The sequence below is a fragment of the Berghia stephanieae genome, chromosome 5 (assembly GCF_034508935.2).
Source record: "Berghia stephanieae isolate SIO BIC M18660-M18661 chromosome 5, UCSD_Bste_1.3, whole genome shotgun sequence".
NCBI lineage: Eukaryota > Metazoa > Mollusca > Gastropoda > Nudibranchia > Aeolidiidae > Berghia > Berghia stephanieae.
This window is the reverse complement of record NC_088364.1, coordinates 49,879,263-49,899,262: the sequence shown is the minus strand read 5'-3', so window position 1 is coordinate 49,899,262 and position 20,000 is coordinate 49,879,263. Positions and strand designations below refer to the sequence as shown.

At 34.4% G+C, this 20,000-nt stretch overlaps 1 protein-coding gene across 12 annotated transcripts in view; it reads left to right on the top strand.

Moving 5' to 3' along the window:
- Window positions 1-19,899, top strand: part of LOC144973118 (calcyphosin-like protein) — a 43,752-nt gene extending 23,853 nt beyond the window's left edge. For 5 of the 12 annotated variants that reach the window (XR_013645501.1, XR_013645498.1, XR_013645497.1 and 2 more), the window contains exons 3-5: window positions 4,715-4,845; window positions 14,135-15,790; window positions 17,055-18,684. Coding sequence is in view for 4 of the 12 variants with exons in the window: in XM_078915168.1 (XP_078771294.1) it covers window positions 4,715-4,845; window positions 14,135-14,245 (242 nt within the window). In the remaining 8 variants the exon portion in view is untranslated. Of the gene's footprint in view, window positions 1-4,714; window positions 4,846-14,134 lie in introns of all 12 variants that reach the window. The other 7 variants (XM_078915168.1, XM_078915169.1, XM_078915167.1 and 4 more) reach the window with 2 other exon arrangements.
- Window positions 19,900-20,000: the final 101 nt, after the last annotated feature.

Sequence of the window (20,000 nt, the reverse complement as noted above, 5' to 3'; positions counted from 1 at the left end):
CAATTCGTTTATACCTAACAATACACCGAAGTGCTATCTTCCATTAGCTTGAAAATATCTTTCCATCTATGTTTTCCTACAAATAATGGATACTTTCAACAAAATCAATTAATTAACCATTCATTGAAATCTACATAAAGAGGTGGTTTGGTATAACGTGTCGAACCTTCAAATAAGCTGAGGTAAAAAAAAAAGAAAACCCTCAGAGGACTAAATCGATAGTTTCAACTCAAGTCTGTTTTTATCAGTGATAGATTTAAGACCACTTGTTTCTAATCGATTCTCACTGACACAGCACCTTAGAATTTTGCTTTTATCTTCTTATCTTATTTAAATTACATTAATTCAATATTTTGTTGAGTATTATAAAGCCACTGTTGTGAAAAATGAAGAAATCGTAATACAACAACAACAACAACAACAATAATAATAATAATAATAATAATAATAATAATAATAATAATAATAATAATAATAATAATAATAATAATAATAAATTTATTTTTTTTTACATCAAAATTATGCCCTTCTCGCCACGACATCATAAGATATCGTCGCCTAGGAATTCCACGAAGGAATATAGATAATTCATCAAACAAGATGTTTGATGTCAACAGGAATCACCCATGTTGTCCAAGTGAGCAAATCGGGGGGTTAATAATCTTGCTCAAGGAAAAGAAACGAAAGTGCTTGAAGCGGGGCCCAAACCCGGGACCTTCCGGGTCATAGTGCAATGCCTTAAGCACTCGGCCATCTCGCCCCTAATAGTAATAGTAATAATAATAATAAAAATGATGATGATGATGATGATGATGATGATGATGATGATGATGATGATGATGATGATGATGTTGATGTTAATGATGATGATGATGATGATGATGATGATGATCACATCATCACATCATCTTCATCATCATCATCATCATCAAGCTCTTGTGACGTCAAATACATAAAGGTGTCCTTATCAATTACTCCAATCATGTCAAACTTGAGTGTAAACTTTTTGGCGGTTTTTTTTGTTTTTTTTTGTTGACGTCTTGGTGAGACTTCCTGATTACCAACGTTAATAACAACGCTTCAGACCTGAAGGAAAACCGATTTGATTCGCCCATTGGACGCACGACTACTTTAAATTTTATCTTTGTAAGGCTGTTGTTAAAAACTCGTGAATACGATATTAGTTTGTCTACATGGGCCTGAAAGCTCCCACATTATCACCTTCGTCGCTTGTTTTTTTTTTTTTTATATTTTTTTTTGGTGTGGTTTACGATATTACTTTAAGGTGACGCATGCGTCAGATAAATCAATAAAAACAAAAATCGAAAATCGCAGCAGAACAGAAAGCAGGCAATAACGCGACAATGGCTGAAATTAGCATCAGAACTAATATAATAAAACGGCCTGTAATGCTTTGTCTCTGCATAGAAGTGTATAGATAGAACGAAATTGACGTCACTCAGCTCTTTGTTATTGTTGTTAGCCAGACATTCTATGAGTAGTTCTCACTAAATTGTATTAATCAGACTATAGATAGTTCGAAGTTGACGTCACTCAGGTCTTTGTTATTGTTTTTTGCCACCGGCGTTTATGAGTAATTCTCACTAAACCGTATTAACCCGACTATGAACGTTCATGATTACACACAGTTTTGTGTGTTGGCCCGTCATACTTCCGGATGGCAATGTTATGAGCTTCTTAGCCAAGCGCATACTATCTATAAACGACCAATGTTAAATACATCTTTGTCTGTTGGTACGTTATATCCGGGTGGTGGAATGTTGTGAGTAAATTACTTAAACGCTCAGTATCAATACACCCATCGCCTCTACACTTATACACACACACACACAAACACACACACACACACACACACACACAAACAGACACATACACACGCACATACAATAATTTCCAATTTAATGTTCTGAATGCCCGACGGAAATTAAAACGTTTTATAATGGGTTCAATGTGAATGGATCAATCAATGAAAGGATTAGATTAAAGCTATTCGACAGGGCATTTCTGAGAGATGCTATGCATTTATGTTAAAATGCTCACCATATCTGCCGGCAAATCCTCCCAACTTACAATATTCTTCAACATTATTAATGATAAAACGAAAATGACGGCAATCAGGTCTCTGTGAGTGCTTTTAGCCAACCATTTTTATGAGTAACAGTTCTCACTAAATTCTCTCAATCAGACTATAAAAATAAAAGTTTAACGTTACGCATAGTTTTGTGTGTTGGTACGGTATATTCAGCAGGCAGATTATTGTGAGCGTTCTAGCTAAATGCACTGCATCAATAGTCTGACTAGCAGAATCTAGTGAGATATAGATAGAACACAGTTGACGTCACTCACGTCTTTGTTATTATTTTCTTTAGTTTGGATTTTTCTTTTTGCCATCCAATTTTATGAGAAATTCTCTTTTGGACAGTATTAACCAGACTATACAAGTTCAAGGTTACTCATAGTTTTGTGTGTTGGCCCGATATATTTTCGGATTGCAAATTTGTGAGTTTCTTTGCCAAGCGTAGAGCATCTATAGATAGTTCGAAGATGACGTCACTCAGGCCTTTGTTATAGTTTTTGCCATCCGCGTTTGTGAGTTGTTCTCACTAAACTGTATTAACCAGACTATAAAAGTTAATGGTTACACAGAGTTTGTGTGTTGGTCCGTTATACTTCCGGATGGCAATGTTGTGAACTCCTTGTCCAAGCGCATTCCATCTATATCATCCAACTAGTGCGCTAAAAACAATAACATGTGCTCAGAGATCTCAACTTCATTCATTCATTCTTTTAATTTTTTTTTTTTTTCGTTTTAAAGATATTTTTTTCCAAATTAAACTCAGCAGAAATGAATGAAAAGCACTGTTTAGGCATGGGCTATTATTAAAAATGACAGCTAAAATTAATTTAGGAAACAGATTGCGTATGAGTTGGATTTATCCTGGTGTGTTTTAGTATTCAAGCATGCTAGTATAAATAATATTGTGTGGGTGGGTGTTTCCTTCACTGTTAATATATGCTTGCTTTCGTTTTTGGTTTGTTTCTGACAAAAAGGTCAAAAGCCATGTGTTTTTTGGGGTTTTCTTTGTTTTTTTTTGTCGGTTGTTTATTTTTTTTGTTTTTGTTTTTTTTCTGTTGTTTCTTTTTGTTGTTTTTATCATGTTTGACAGACAAGCATTCACGGGTTCTGATTCATAAGAAAATAATGATGCATTCATTTCACATTTCCTTGTGTTATCATGTAATGATCATCTCCATGTCAAGAATAGAAACATGCCATATATTTACAAAAGCTTATTTTCTATTTGGCCAAAAATATATCCATATAACTATAGACAGACACGGCGTCATAAACTTGATGAAACGTCTTAGACTCAATCTTCTTAAAATTTTTAGAATAATTACGTTTTGGACAGATAGGGGATTGGGGGGGGGGGGGTATTCCACATCTACCGTCTAAGGTAAAAGATTCCTTGCCAAAATCTTCTCTCAGAATGGACCAGAAATATTATACATATATACATATATATTATATATATATATATATATATATATATATATTATATATATATATATATATATATATATATATATATATATATATATATATATATATATATATATATAACAAATTCATTCTCCCACACAAAGTAATCTCCTCCTGAATATTTCCAAATGTTGCTCTTAATCATTCCCTGATTTGCACGATTTTAAGTGTTGTGCTCCGTTAGTGTTTTGCTTTTTGTTTGTTTTTTAAAGAAAAAGCCCTCTGTTTCATTCTTCCTTTATATAGTGTTGATATGCCAATACTTTCTCTTAAAAGTTTATTTGCAATTTCCAATCTGTAATCAAGAACTTATTAAAATTGATTCATTCCGTAGCTCGTGCGTTTTTAAAACTGCTCATTTTTTTCCGGTCTGCTGTAGTCAAAATTTAAGATAATTCAAAAGCCAAGAAATGAAAACCATATATCATTGTCAAATAAATGTAAAATGAAGAATTTTATTCATATTGTATCTGCATAGCTGTGCAGCTTTTGACTTTGCTGACTTTTTACAATTTTTGTTAATGTTTTTAAAATGTATTGATAGTTTTTTGAATTTGGTGTTGCGGTATAAAAAATCTGCGCGATTATCATGTTCATTCGTTTTTGTTTTTCAACATCTGAGACTTGCACCGAGCACATATCATAAAAATTTATAAATACATGTGCGGCTTTCTGGGTCTTGTGGTATGACACTCGCCTTCGGACCCCAGATCTCTTGTACTCGTAATAAATATAATAAATTAATAATTGAGCTTTTTTATATAGCGCAATATCCACTAAACGTGTTCAAAGCGCTTTACAAGGGGTCCCTGGGCAACAGCAACATTTAACATGTAGGGCGGGACATGACGCCTGTTTGGCGATATTACAGATTTTTTTTCGGACAGAGAAAACGCTGTTAACGGCCAGGTACTAATTTTACACCTGAGTACGGTGAGAGAATGTGAGTAAAGAGCCTTCTCCAAGGACTCAACTATGCGCCGAGTGAGGCTTGAACCCAGGACCTTCCGATCCGAAAGCGAGTGTCATACCACTATACCACAGAGACAAAATGAGCGATAACGGCGGAAAGCGCTTTATAGAAGTTCAACTCGTTTGAAGTCAAGAGGCATGCATTATAATGTCAATTTTCTCTTTTATTTTTCACAGTGGTTTACGCAGCAAATGCTAGAAGACACCCCAAGTTCGTGTCCGGCGAGTGGACGGAAGAACAAACATTACGCCATTTCCTGGACAGCCTGGACACGCCTGGGAGTCCCGATGGAAAAGTGACTAGACAGGTATGAAGTGTTTACATGGCTATTCAATTTTTCTCCAGACATGTGCGTAGTCTAGATATAATATCTGTATTGACTATTATTGTGTAAAAATTCTGATAATACATATTTCCTTCATTGTGTGTCCTACTCAGTTGCGTGGCATGCTTTCAGTATAAGTTGGTGCCAGAATCAGAAGAAAATGACTAAAAACACTCTATATTTGTAAATGCAAAAGAAAGAAAAATATTTAAAGAAAAGACTTACTCCTATAAGTAAGAGGTGGTTTAATATACCATTTTACAGTTTTATTATTTTTAAAAATGCTGTAATCCATTTTTAAAAGATGGGGCCTTGCCAGGCATCAAATCAACCAATATAACCACGCCCCTGACACTACTGTTGTTGTCATGACAACAGTCGTATAGTTTGGTCTGACAGTTTTCCCGTGACATCAATGCTTTCTATTGATGGAATCGGATTTGATTAAGAGTGGAAATAAGTAAAAGAATTATTGGCTATGCCCATTGCATCAGAGAATATTAATCAGCAAATACCAAAGATAATTTCATAAGAAACCCTTATTACGATTCTTACACTCTTGCTTTTAGGAATTCTGGACGTGTTTCCAATCGTTGCACGAGCCTGAACTATCATTATTATAATTATTGTTGTTATGATTATTATTATTATTATTATTATTATTATTATTATTATTATTATTATTATTATTATTATTATTATTATTATTATTATTATTATTATTATTATTATTATTATGATTATTATTGATTATGATTATGATGATGATTATTATTATATTATTATTATTATTATATTATTATTATTATTATTATTATTATTATTATTATTATTATTATTATTATCGTAATCGTCACCATCTTTTCTCTCTCTCTCTCTCTCTCTCTCTCTCTCTCCCTCTCTCTCCCTCTCTCTCTCTCTCTCTCTCTCTCTCTCTCTCTCTCTTCACACACACTCTCTCTCTCTCTTCTTCTTCTTCTTCTTCTTCTTCTTCTTTCCTTATTCTTTCCACCAAGAAGACATTATTGTTCATAAACAATACATTTACTTTTCAAATTCTCCACCCAAACATTACCTCTCGATTTCAAAATTGGATACGCGCAGAATCGTTATTGACTTCTTGATTTCAATTTTTCGTCTATGTAAACATAGCATTCTATTTGACTTTATATTACGTTGGTGCGTTAACAGCATTTTAAGAAACAAGAAATTACATAGTCATCAGCCTTGGATTACAATGTATAGATCATCATGCCATAAAATAACAGTTGTTATACGACGAATATTAACTTTACAAACATTAAATATGACGTAGATGTTTTCAACAGCAACATAACGCTCCGTCATCAAGTATTCTGTTCTGTAAACGTTAAGTCAGAACCGCTGGAATTACCGAAGGCATAATCACATGTTAACATTTTTAGATTATTAGTATTATTACTATTATTATTATTATTATTATTATTATTATTATTATTATTATTATTATTATTATTATTATTATTATTATTATTATTATTTTGCTTTTGACACTTGTTCATTCGCAAATCAAATACGTTCAACTGGCATACCTATTATTATGAGTTGGTAGAAAATGGTTGAAAATTGTTGTTTTAAAGAGAATAAAAAGAAAATCCAATATATTATATATAAGGGCATAATATGATCGACTGAATTTTGCAGAGCGGATAACAATATTCGATTGCAAAATTATCATAATTTTACGAAGGTGACATTACACAAAATTGTAACACTTCTTTCAACAATTGTAGACTATGTGTTGAATAAACTTTGAAGATAATTTAAGGAATTACGAACGATAAATGTTAAGAAAATTGCCTGCCCAGGATAGAGACAAATCCAATTTATCCTATAATATTCTCGCGTAATGGGTTATTACAATTCGATTATAATTTTCTTGTATTGGAATACCCTTTACAAACGATTCTTTTTTTTGTTCATTGATAACCATGATCACGATTTAAGTAAAATTGCCATGAGCCTTTATTTGAATATTCTTATCACAACAGTAACACCATTCAATTATCCACGCATTTTTTGTGCACATCTGTTTGCAATTATCTATATTTGTGTATTAGAAATATCGTTGTTTGTTTGTTTTTTTTGCAAGACTGTCGTCTCGTTCCCAAGTTAACTCTCTCGGACCTTAACACCTACAATGATGGTCAAAATTTGGTAAAAGTGATATTTGATTAAATCGCCTAGTCATTCCCATGATTAGTGTAATGATTGTTGTACTATTTAATGACTGCTTGCTGGTATTTTAAAGATTCTATTGACCGGTATCTTTTTGAGCTTATTTGAACTTTTTATATCGCGCAATATCCACTAAACGTGCTCAAAGCGCTTTACAAAGGATCCCTGACCAACAGCAACACGTAACATGTAGAATGAGACATGACGCCTGTTAGGCGATGTTACATTTTTTTTGGACAGAGACAACGCTGTTAACGACCAGGTACTCATTTTACACCTTAGTACGGTGAGAGAACGTGAGTATAGAGTAAAGAGCCTTTTCTAAGGACTCAACTATGCGCCGAGCGAGGTTCGAACCTTCCGATCCGAAAGCGAGTGTCATTCTACAAGACAACATAGCCGTACAAATCATACCAATAATGGTTGCCATGTTGAATTGTGTGGCACGCATCAAGACGTTTATTTTTCAAAGACAATAATTATAGGGGTCACTCAGTGTTACGTAAATCAGCATACTAATCATAGACACGGCTGATCAAGTTGACCAACCGTTACTTTTACCCGTCTTTGTGGGGTCCTTTGACCTCCCATCGAGGTCACTTGCTGTGTCTCCTATACCCTATATCTCTTTTCTGAATTTTTTTCTGTCTTTGTTTTGGAATGCGATTACTTGGTTTGTCCTGGTCCTTGTCAGAGTCATTGGTTGAGATGGAACAGTCAAATGTAGAGTCAGTTTTGGGAGGTGATATTTTTTTCCTTTTAGATAATCTTTCTGCTATGTACAGATAGTTATGTCTTTGTTTTGAACATGTCTTGTAAACCTGTCGGTGTATCTCTCATATAAGGATCATGTGCAGGTGTCCAGATGAGACTTTTTGGTGATCTCAAACTATGTACATTGATGGTATGCTATTGGAATCTACACATGCCTTTCCCTATTTGAACCAATTCTACTTCATCTTTCTTTTTCGTAGGTATTTTGAGTGTAACACTAGAATTTTTTGACCATACTATTTTCTTCCATTATTATGGCGCTGATATGACCTTAGTGTGTCGCAAGCGCCGTAAAACACTTGATAATTTTTTAAAATCCCCAACAAACTTTTACCCGAAATGTTCTATTTAAGCCAAGGGTACCTAGAATATTTTATGCATACATTATAACTTAAATTTATATCATAACAAATATCTTATTTCTTACTCAAAATTGATGTTAGTGAAAAGGCATTTAAGTTAAAGAAGTGCGCCGAAATACGACGTTTTCTTTAAAAACATAACAATCAAAGAATCTATTATCTCAGCGTATGTCTGCGCTAGATTATTTTTAGTGCGATTTTTTGGGAAGAGAACACTTTTGATAAGGTGTCATTATTATAAAACAACGATAATTACTGGGGCTTTTTTTACAGTAAACTTCCAAATTGTACAGCTAGTGTGATGAAGACTTCATTAATACTATGTTGCGGTATTTACTTTAGCTTAGAAGTTCCATAATATACCGCTGGCGTTATAGAAACTTAAATCATTATCCAACTATAAAATGTGGTCCGCTAAGACAGTAATATGTTGTTTTGGTCCCAATTTCAAAAGGTGAATTCAAAATTGTAATGAGCGGAAATATGATATTTTTCTTTTTCGCACTTAAAGAAACTATTCCCATTCATATCAATAGAGTTACATTTTTAAAACCAAGTAGTGAATAAATAAAACTCTCTTTAATTATCCCTAAGGAGAATTTTTTCTTTTGGGCCTATTCCATGTAAAGATTGAAGTAAACCGGACAACAGCAGCAGTGCAACGCCGCAAAGTGAGTTAGGGCGAGATCTTTTGCTAAAAACCTACAAGGCGCAACGGGGAGTCGAACTAGGTACCTTCTGGGTATGAAGCAAATACAATAACGCTGTGAATCGCTGTCCCATTGTTTTCATTGGTATGACTTTATATTCAGCATTTCGAAGAGAGAGGGAAAAAATCAACAAACTTAAGAAACAAGAAACTCAGGTTGAGCTAAAACAGAAGTCTTCGGAGAAGAAACCCCATCGAAATAGTGTTTCAGTTCCTAACTTTTTACACTCTCAAGGGGTTGTACCCCACATAAGTCATGACTCCTAGGTGCCTGTCTACTTTTTAAAAAGGGCAGCACGTGGGCTAGAACCCACGACTTTCAAATATGGATCTTATTCTGGGGTTTGTTTTTTTTTTGTGTGCTCTTATCCACTGCGACATCTGTGCTGCACTATTTTGGGCAATATCCAGGAAAAGTGCTCGAAGCACTTTACAAGGGGTCCCTGGCCAACAGCAACAAACACTTAACACGTAGGACGAAGCATCTGTTTGGTGATCCTACAATATTTTTCAGACAAGAAAAAGGCTGTTAACAGCAAAGAACTCATTTTATATCAGAGTATGTTGAAAAAATGTGAATAAAATGCATTTCCCAGGGACTAAATTATGAACAGCTCTGGGCGGGACTTGAACCCTGGAACTTCAGTTCTGTAGGCGAGTCTCATGCCACAAGACCACTATGTCATAGCGGCAGGGTACATAATAATAATATGTTATATTTAAAAAATATCGGAATGACCTTCAACAATGATTCAATTGTATTGCTTTTTGATAATCAGAATCACGATTTACTCAAAATTGCTGTGAGAGTGTATATTTGAATGCACATTTTCTTACAAGGACTACGATTATTGTTCTATTGATACGAAGATAACTCAAGCATTGTAACCGGAGGGAATGACTAACCCTTGTATTGTCATTCCTGATTTCACACCAAAACCAAGTATTAGGAGAACAGAACGATCAATCAAATAATTGACATCCCACAAGTGACTGAGATCAATTGAATATAATAGCGCCGAATAACAGCTTTTCCTCATGAGATAAATCGTTTTTCATAATATCGTGTCTTTTTTATTTCTTCAGATTTCATAATTGATGCTATGCGTTCATCCCAAAAAATACTCACGAGATCCGCCTACCGAATATTATTATTATTATTATTATTATTATTATTATTATTATTATTATTATTATTATTATTATTATTATTATTATTATTATTATTATTATCGTTATTATCATTATTATTATTATTATTATTGTTATTATTATTATTATCATTATTATTATTACTATTATCATCATCATCATTATTATTAAAAACAACACGTAGGTGCTGTACACAATTTTTTGAGCAAAACGAACTTTACAAAACAGTATTAGGTTTCTGTAAAAATAATACGATTTTTCTTCAAATTTTTGTGATGTACAGAACTATATCTGAATAAGATTTTTAAAAAAAATTTTGTGATGTACAGAACTATATCTGAATAAGATTTTTTTTTTAAATTTTGCATCGTAACGAATGTGACGATATTCGTACAATTGGTTAGGAGAGGGTTACTTGGCATTCATTTTCCATAGTCAGTAAAAAAAAATCATTTGCAAACAGAACGTAATGTAGCTGCTACCATGAATCCAGTAATCGTGTCAGTCTGAATGTCATTAATGATTTCATGTTAAGACGATTGATGCAGCATTTTGTCATGGTAAACCTCTAACGGCGAGAATGAATAATACATCTTATAGCGTATGTGTCTCATTGGATTGGGGTCCGGATAACTCATGTATAACTCAGTTGTAGAGCACTCGCTTCACACGCAAAGAGAAACTGAGATCTACCCTGGGTGCACTCGAATTTTTTTTTTGCCCTCCTCCCCTCCCCCGCTCACTTGTCCACCCAGCTGTGTTGTGTAGTTGGGTCTGTAGGTTCTGTCGGAAGTACTTTTGGATAGACTGCTGGTGTCCTGTCAAAAGGGTAGCAAGCAATTGCTATTGCCCGTTTCACGCTATAGAAATTGGAATAATTTCAGACTCCATGGGCCCAATGGCTCATAGAGATCGCTTGTCTTGTAAAAAATAAATGACCAAGCAATGTTGAGCGTGATTATATACCGGATAGGTGACAGTGTCTCATATAGCTCTTGACCTTCATTGTGTCTTTGAGTAAAGTACTTCAGACACATTACCTCAGTCGAATTAGACTTAGAATAGATATCATTGAAAATCGAAAGAACCAGACCACAAAGACGTCAAATTATGTTCTGCATAAAAGTTATTTTGATTCCATACTGCCTGTTAGGTAAATACATAAAGCATGTTAAGCGCATTGAGCATGATAAAACCTTTGAAAACGCTATTTCAAATTTACGTTTCATCGCAATCACGTCTATTGCATTGTCATATTTGCAAAATCTATCGTGAAAACAGTAACTGTGATGCAACTAGATCTTCACAGAGTTACTGCTCTTTTGTTGGAGACAATTAATAATAAAATAATGTAATTCATTTAAACAGCACCTATCCATATACATACAGCTATAGGCGCCTTTTCAATACAATATTGATGAAACAATTACATGTCATACAAAAAATGTTGATACAATCAGAAAAAAAATAGGTAAATGAAACTAGTTTTAGTTTATCAAATATTTTCTAACAAAATAGGGCTTAATAATATGTCTTAACAGTAATTTCTGTATTTTCTTAAAGAAATTGGAAGAGAGTTCCAAACAGAAGGAGCAACATGAAAAAAAGGCCTAACAGAAAACTTTATGAAGCCATTTTTTTGGAAACAGTTAATAGGAGATGATCTTAAAGTGATGGAAAGAGAGTGCAATGATATAAGGTTGCATAAATATGAAAGATAAGTTTTATTGATACTTTTTAAGCAACCAACAGCATTTTTCTTATTTGGGGCAAATTCATAGTCAGTGAAATTACGATATTAGGTTAGAATCCCGGTTGTAAATGTTTAATAATCATTGCAGCAGGTACACTTGTTGAACCTGCAGGAATGTTTTATGCAATGCTCGCACATTCCTCAATGTCAATTAGTAATTATCCCGTTCATTGATGTTTTGATAGCATTACTTACGTGGATCGTTTCTCTTCCTCGAATAATGGTATATGAGAGATTCCGTCAGATAGCGACACTAGCGTTTTAAATTCAAACAAGTCATTTTATCGACATATTTTGATAATATACAATGTATAATAATATATTAATGAGGTACCTCAGAGCCATTTGGCCCATGGAGCCGGAGTTTTTTTTTTCCCGGTTTCTATCGCGTGAAACGGAAACTAATTTCTTGCCCATATCCTTTTGATAGGACACTCGTCTATCGCAAACAATCACTGCTTGGTTGACAGGAGGAGGAGTGGGGATCAGAATAAGCCATGACTAAAAGGCGCATAGTTGAGTCCTTGGAAAAGACTCTTTACTCACATTCTCTCAGCGTACTCAGGTGTAAAATGAGTACCTGGTCGTCAACAGCGTTGTCTCTTGTCTAAAAAATTGTAATATCGCCTAACAGGCGTCATGTCTTGTTCTTCATGTTGCGTGTTGCTTTTGGTCAGGGACCCTTTGTAAAGCGCTTTGAGCACATTTAGTGGATCTTGCGCTATATAAAACTCTAGTTTTTTTTTAAAGTTTTTTTTTTAAGTCATAGTTTGTTAAACTTGATAGATAGATATATTAATACTAATCATCCTTATTGAAGAATTCTGGAAATAATAGATATCAACATTTTTTTTTCGTAAACAATGTTCAATGCGTTTCACAATGCATCATTTATTTCTCCATTCCCCCAGGGCGTATGCATGGATCATGTTTTCATTTCATAATTCCCATGTCGCCCGTTCGGGGTCCTTTTAGTGCTACGATTCTTACAATATTCATCATAGATCTTTTTCATTAACGATGCTCTAAACTCTATTTCAGCATAATGTTCTTACAGATACACTACTGACCAATTACTAGAAACAGCAAATATATATATATATATATATATATATATATATATATATATATATATTACGCGCAGATCATTAAACATAAAACTGTTTGAAATTCTTCCCGTAGTCTAGTTGCTGTGACTAAAGCAACTTAATAACATTACCCCCATCGGTATTGAGAAATTAGGGGGGGGAGGCATTTTGGTAAGACAAAGATCAGAAAATTATTTAGGAAACAATTCCAGACAAAGCAAGGAAGAAAAATGCAAGAAAAAAAATTATCCAAAAAACGATCCCCAGGCATGCATCGACGGAAGACATATTTTTGACAGAAGGTTAGTTGATCCAGTCGAGGGACATACTTTGAGAAGGTCTGAGGTTCGATCCCCAGTCGAGGAAGACATACTTTTTGGACAGAAGGATTGAGGTTCGATCCCCAGTCGAGGAAGACATACTTTTTGGACAGAAGGTCTGAGGTTCGATCCCCAGTCGAGGAAGACATACTTTTTGGACAGAAGGTCTGAGGTTCGATCCCTAGTCGAGGAAGAATGATTTTTTTAAACAGGCGGTCAAAAGTTCGATCCGCAGTCGAAGAATATTAATGATATTTGGGATAGGATGTTTGAGGTTTCTCTCTTGCTTTGTCTGACATTGTATCCAAACACACTTTGTCAAATCTTTATCCTCCCACCAGCACGTTGCTATAGAGAGAGCTAAAGACATTATCAATCAGAATGCTAGCGCAACAAAGTGTCTCCTAGGTGCTGTGTATTGTATTAAATGGAAATTTTATTTTCAGAATATATCCTTGGGAGGGAATGACAGAGGAATTGTAAAACACGTTGGAAATATTGACTAGATAGAAAGGCCCAATGCGGAAGTTTATATCAATTAATTTCTATTTCAAAAAATTCATTCAATGACTGAAATGATAGATATATAATCTTTAAACACCACCACACCACCACACCACCAACACCACTACCACCACCTCCACCACGACCATCATCATTATCATCATCATCATCATCATCATCACCATCATCATCATCATCATCATCATCATAATCATCATCATCACCATCATCATCATCATAATCATCATCATCACCATCATCACTACCACCACCGACACCATCAATAAAATAAATTTAAAAAATTATCATCACAGCTATTTTCACCGCAATCCCCTTCCTCAAAACATCAATAAACACTATCTCTCTTGATGTCTTTAATTTCTATTCCACAGGAATTCCTCAACTATTATGCTGGGGTAAGCGCCACAGTGGATGACGATTGCTACTTTGATCTGATGATGCGATCTGTGTATGGCCTGCCTCAAATGTCACAGAAGAACTAAAGAAAGTATAGTGTATCTATACCACACGGAACACAAAGCAATAATATCACATGCACAGTGTAGACCTTAGATCATATCAATGTAGGTTTCATTCAACAATTGATTAATATGTCCAACTTCTCTATATTTAGAAAACTGATGATCAAAGTTACTATGACCAATTAATTAAATCATTACATTGACACTTGAGTGTATCACTTAGTGTCGTGTTGCCCGCAGAATGATACTAATATTACAGAAGAGCTTTATTGTCGAGCCCCACATTAGGCAATGTTTTCTTTTGTTACTTTTGAAATTTCTATGATCCTCTCAATTAAGCAATATGGGTAATTAACGTTGTAGTACTTGTTAAATGGATTGTTGTCATAGAGAGTTTAGTTAAGTACTATCCAATTCTGCCCGCCAATACATTCGTAACCAACATACTAAAATATGTGCGAAAAGGTTTAAAATAGAAAGGTTTCGGATGGGAACAGTACAGACAATGGCAGTTTAGGGTACACACCCTGCGGCAGTAAAACAATAAAACAAAAGGAACTGGGGACTCTTTTCTCACACACCAACTCCATGTTACCGTTTCATTCATATTTCAATCAATCAGGAATACAGACTCTACATTTCTTACTACATTTTGTTATATATCTTTCAACGTTCCTTTGTTTATGGTTTTGCTGACGAAGGGTCTGTATCCGAAAAGTTCGTTGTCTGTACCGTTCCCATCATCAGAAGCCTTTCGAGTTTTACCTTGGCGTTATTATTTTTACGAACCCAGGCTTCAGGCCGTCCCCACCACTCTCGACATAAGTATATATTATGCAACTTTTTGGAGTATTAGCGTTTGGAAGGATGACTAGGTCACCCATACCCCGGGATTAGGGTACTGAATGTCGTAAAATTGAATGAATTCTTACGAACTTCTTTATCTGTTTCACAAAAATCCAACTTGGCAACGAATTTAGTATATTCCGGACTAATATTACGCTACATAAAACAATGAGGAATTACTCAATTTTACACTATCGTGGTCATGGATTGACAAGTTAAGCAAACATTACCTTTACCTAACTTGTGATGATTACAGTCAATAGATGGAATTAATAAAATTGACGTCATTCAGCTCTTTGTTATCGTATTTAGACAGCCATTTTGGTGATTACTTTTCACTATATTATATCAGACTACAAACGTTTAAGGTTACACACAATTTTCTGTGTTGGTACCGTATATCCGGCTGGTAAATGTTGTGAGTATTTTACCTAAACGCATAGCACCAATGTGAAACACTTAAGTGACCTCTTATCTTTCTGGCAGTCTAAAAACGATACCAAAAGGGCTGAGGGACGTCATCTTTACTCATTCAAAATCTACAGGGAGAAGGGGTGCTAGCTGTATAGTTTTACTTTGGTTGGATTTTGTTCAGAAAAAGTGTGGAGCGGGAATTTATACCATTGATGATAAGAAATATAGAAGGTTATGTCGAAATACCAGATGAAATTGGAGAGAAAATCAAGGTATCAGAGCCAAACTCGGGATCCAACGGACACGGCGCCCTCCGTCTGGCTGAGAGAGAGATAGATAGACAGATAGATAGAGAGTGAGAGAGGGAGAGAGAGATAGAGAGGGGGGAGAGGGGAGAAAGAGAGAGATCATCGAGCAGTCGCACTTGACACTGAGCCGTTCAGTCACACAAAAATATGGCTTTCAGTTTTAGTACCTATCATGCGAACTCTCTTCTCTCAACTACTTTGGGGATCACAACGAGGCTGACTAACTAACCCTGCTAGCATTCAATGAGCGAGCAATGGGAGCGATCTATATTCATATTTTCGTCCAACCAAGTCATCAATCACACGATTTGTTGCTTTCCAACAATTGGATATTTCTTAACAAATGTAAATGCGCTGCTTTGTTTACAAAAGTTATAAACATACACATGTGTCAAACTGAACAAAATGACCAATCGTGATGTTAGATTTGTCAAAATCTGTGAGCACTTTTCACTATGTGGGTCACTTTGAGCACATATTCCAATGTGACCAATGACCTCGAGCACATGGAAATGTAATATAGATCGTGCCCATTAAGCTGTACGTTCTTCTCGGAATGAAACAAGATATACGCATGTAAACAACAAGGACACACATGGAAGAACTCCGATAGTTGATTGAATAAAATTCTCTGTTTTCATCTGGCAATTCTTTATACCCTATATTTCTCATCATTGTGGAGTTTGGGCACGTAGGTCCTAATAAATGCACACGTAGCTCGATATTCACATCACGTACTATAACTACTATAACCCTATCTAGAAAACAATAAATGACTGTTCTGGTATAATGATATATTAGATTGTTCGAAACAATGATCTTTAGAGCTTGATATTACCTTGTGTTCAAAATAGACGAAGTCTACAAGAATAAGTGATCTAATTTTAAACATACTGCAGTTTTCGCAGTTTTGTTTATTAATTTCATTTTTTATATTTTCTTACTACTAGCCTAGAGGGCTGATAAAAATGGAGATTATAGTAATACAAAGTAAAACGACAAATGATACTTTTTTTTGTAATGACTTAGGGCTAAATGTGGATGTAGAAAATTCGTGCAATATAGGAGAAATACCAGTAAAATAATTTGGGCCTGCCTTAAAAATACATTTGAAATCCTGTTTTATGTACAGAGAAATTGGTCTTGATGCTTTATAAGCAGAGAACAAAATTAAGTGAAAACACATGTGAAGTTTCTTTTTGTTTTGTTTTTAAACCCATGATATCTCTCTCTTAACTTATGAATAATGAATTATGAAAAAGACTGAAATTATTTTGATTTAAACAGGCGTACGCAAACCTTCGCATAACTTGAGTGAAAATTCATATTTTAAAGAATTCCTTGTTCTGTATTCAACAAGATCGTTATGTATATTATATCAAAATGGAAAAGTGGTGATTCCTTTGTGATTTTAATAGGGCTCGTTTTCATCTACCGGATATGAAATTGGTTTGATTCATTCTGTAAAAGAATAATTCAATTTCATTTTGATAGATTAATACTGATTGAAATGTATTTATCACTTATTCACTTTTCAATTATTATTATTCTGTAAACAAATTTCGTCTCATTTCGTCATTGATTTAAGCCTATAATAAGTCTTTGTTTAATGATGCGAAATTGGAGAGAGAACATTTCAAAGATTCAAAATCAATCCAATGATATACTGTATATTTTGCTAACAGTTTTTGTCAACATAGGCACACCTATGCTGTTATAACAGTGTGAATGCAATATTATATATTGATATGATGCTTATAAATCTTCTTACGTAAGTCATCTCAAATATACTTTGAAAAATAATCGGTTACAATAAATGTCTAACAATAATCAAAGTTTAGGGCCAATCCTATATGACCATGCATATGATTTGATTAATTTATAACTTATGAATAATTCATATTCATACTTCCCTCTTAGTGGACAATACGTTTTATTTGAAATACCATAATGTAAACGTGCTTTGAGCTTTCAAAAGTGAAAATCAATGATAACATAGTTTATTCACATTCTATTTCTTGAATAAACTCGAAGTTAGATTTTAATTCACCATTCCTTTCCACTTTATCAGATATAGAAGTACATCCTATTCTATTATCATTATTGTGAAAATTATTGCTTCGCTTGCAAAGAATTGTACCAAATATACCTACCAAGAAATCAACAAAAATGGATGTGACAGCTTAAACACTTAACACGAAACTTTTCAGACTCAAACCCTTTCTTGATCTATCAGCAAAAACTATTTAAAAAGTATTACTTTACGTGTAGTTTTTATTTATATAAGCGCTTAGAGTCTGGTGTCTCGGAGTTATAGCGCTATATAAGTTTTCAGCATTATTCAGCATTATTTATTATTATATAATAATGATAATAGCTATATTATATCACTATCGTACTAAGGACCAACAAAGACTGATTGCTACTTACGGGAAAATTAATTCAAGAGTACATTCCTGTCAAATAAAAAGGCTACATTCCTTCCATGATTTAGTTGTCTTAACCAATTAATTACAGTACTATGGAAAAACTCGTGTTTAAAAAAGTGACCAGAAAAATCGTTCTTCAAATGTTGATCAATTTAAATAACCCTCATTGTGGAGAAGAGAAAAAAACAACTCTCAAACCATGGGCTTTACGAGGTCCCAGGGTTGAGAGTTTTTGACACGATGAGGGTCATTTAAATTGATCGATATTATTTGAAGGACGGTTTTTTGGCGTGGCCTTCGAAAAGTTATGACACTGTCACTGACCAAAAAATGACGTAAAAATGCCAGTCTTTTGCCAAAAAAGAAAAGAAATCGTGAGTTGTATTCAATAGTTCAACCAATGAAATGACTTGTTTCCATGAGCTCTACTAACGAAAACTCACTAGGCGGTGCAAAAAACAAATAATGACGTCAAACTGCCAGTCCTTTTGGATTTCAGTGTCAGGCTATAGATAGAATGCACTTGGCCAAGGAGTTCACAACATTGCCATCCGGAAGTATAACGGACCAACACACAAACTCTGTGTAACCGTGAACTTTTATAGACTGGTTAATACAGTTTAGTGAGAACAAGTTTTGTTCTCACTAAACTGTATTAACCAGACTATAAAAGTTCATGGTTACACAGAGTTTGTATGTTGGTCTATAGATAGAATGCGCTTGGCCAAGGAGTTCACAACATTGCCATCCGGAAGTATAACGGACCAACACACAAACTCTGTGTAACCGTGAACTTTTATAGACTGGTTAATACAGTTTAGTGAGAACAATTCACAAACGCGGATGGCAAAAACAATAACAAAGGCATGAGTGACGTCATCTTCGAACTATCTATAACATAACGATGGCTACGGTTTTTGGGCAAATTTTTAAATACTTGTCTTTCCAGGGTACGGCAGTTAACTGGTTAAAATATTATGTTAGGATGGGGATAAATACATTTCTCCACAGTAAAATGTGACCATCGACTCAAACTGGTGTTATGTAGAGGTTATGTGGTCTTGTGGTATGACACTCGCTTTCGGATCGGAAGGTCCTGGGTTCGAGCCTCGCTCGGCGCATAGTTGAGTCCTTGGAAAAGGCTTTTTGCTTACATTATCTCACCGTACTCAGATGTAAAATGAGTACCTGGCCGTTGACATTCAGAGAATGAATAAAGTTCTCTTCAGTGCAATAAAATCCATAAATTTAGATTTACTGATCACTTTAATATTAGATTCTCTTTTTTGCTAGACACGCCTATTTGTAGGTCTGATGATTTAACACAATGGTTTGATTTAACTCACTCAACCCTAACATCGACTATATCCGTAGTTTATCCGGAGTTACTTGTATCCTGAGCCTATTTATTACATTTTATGAGACAAATAGGCGTAGTATCAAAGCTATTGTTTTTAGTTTTTACATGTTAATGATAGTTGAATAAAACCATCAATGTACTTGCTCATTTTTAATACATTTTTTCCAAATTGGAATGGAGCAAAAATCTCCAGGATTGAGTGATTTAACATTGTTGTCATGGAGATCATTGTGTATAGTGATACTAAAGCTACTAGAAGCTGTGGACTAGAAAACGTAATGAACAAAAATGAAGATAACTGCTAAGAAAAAAAGAAAATTAACACCGAACGTTTCCTGTTCAAAACCATTTTTCAGCCAATATCAAATACAATAAACCCATTAACTAGATAGGAGGCCGAGGAGGACGCAAGCAATGGA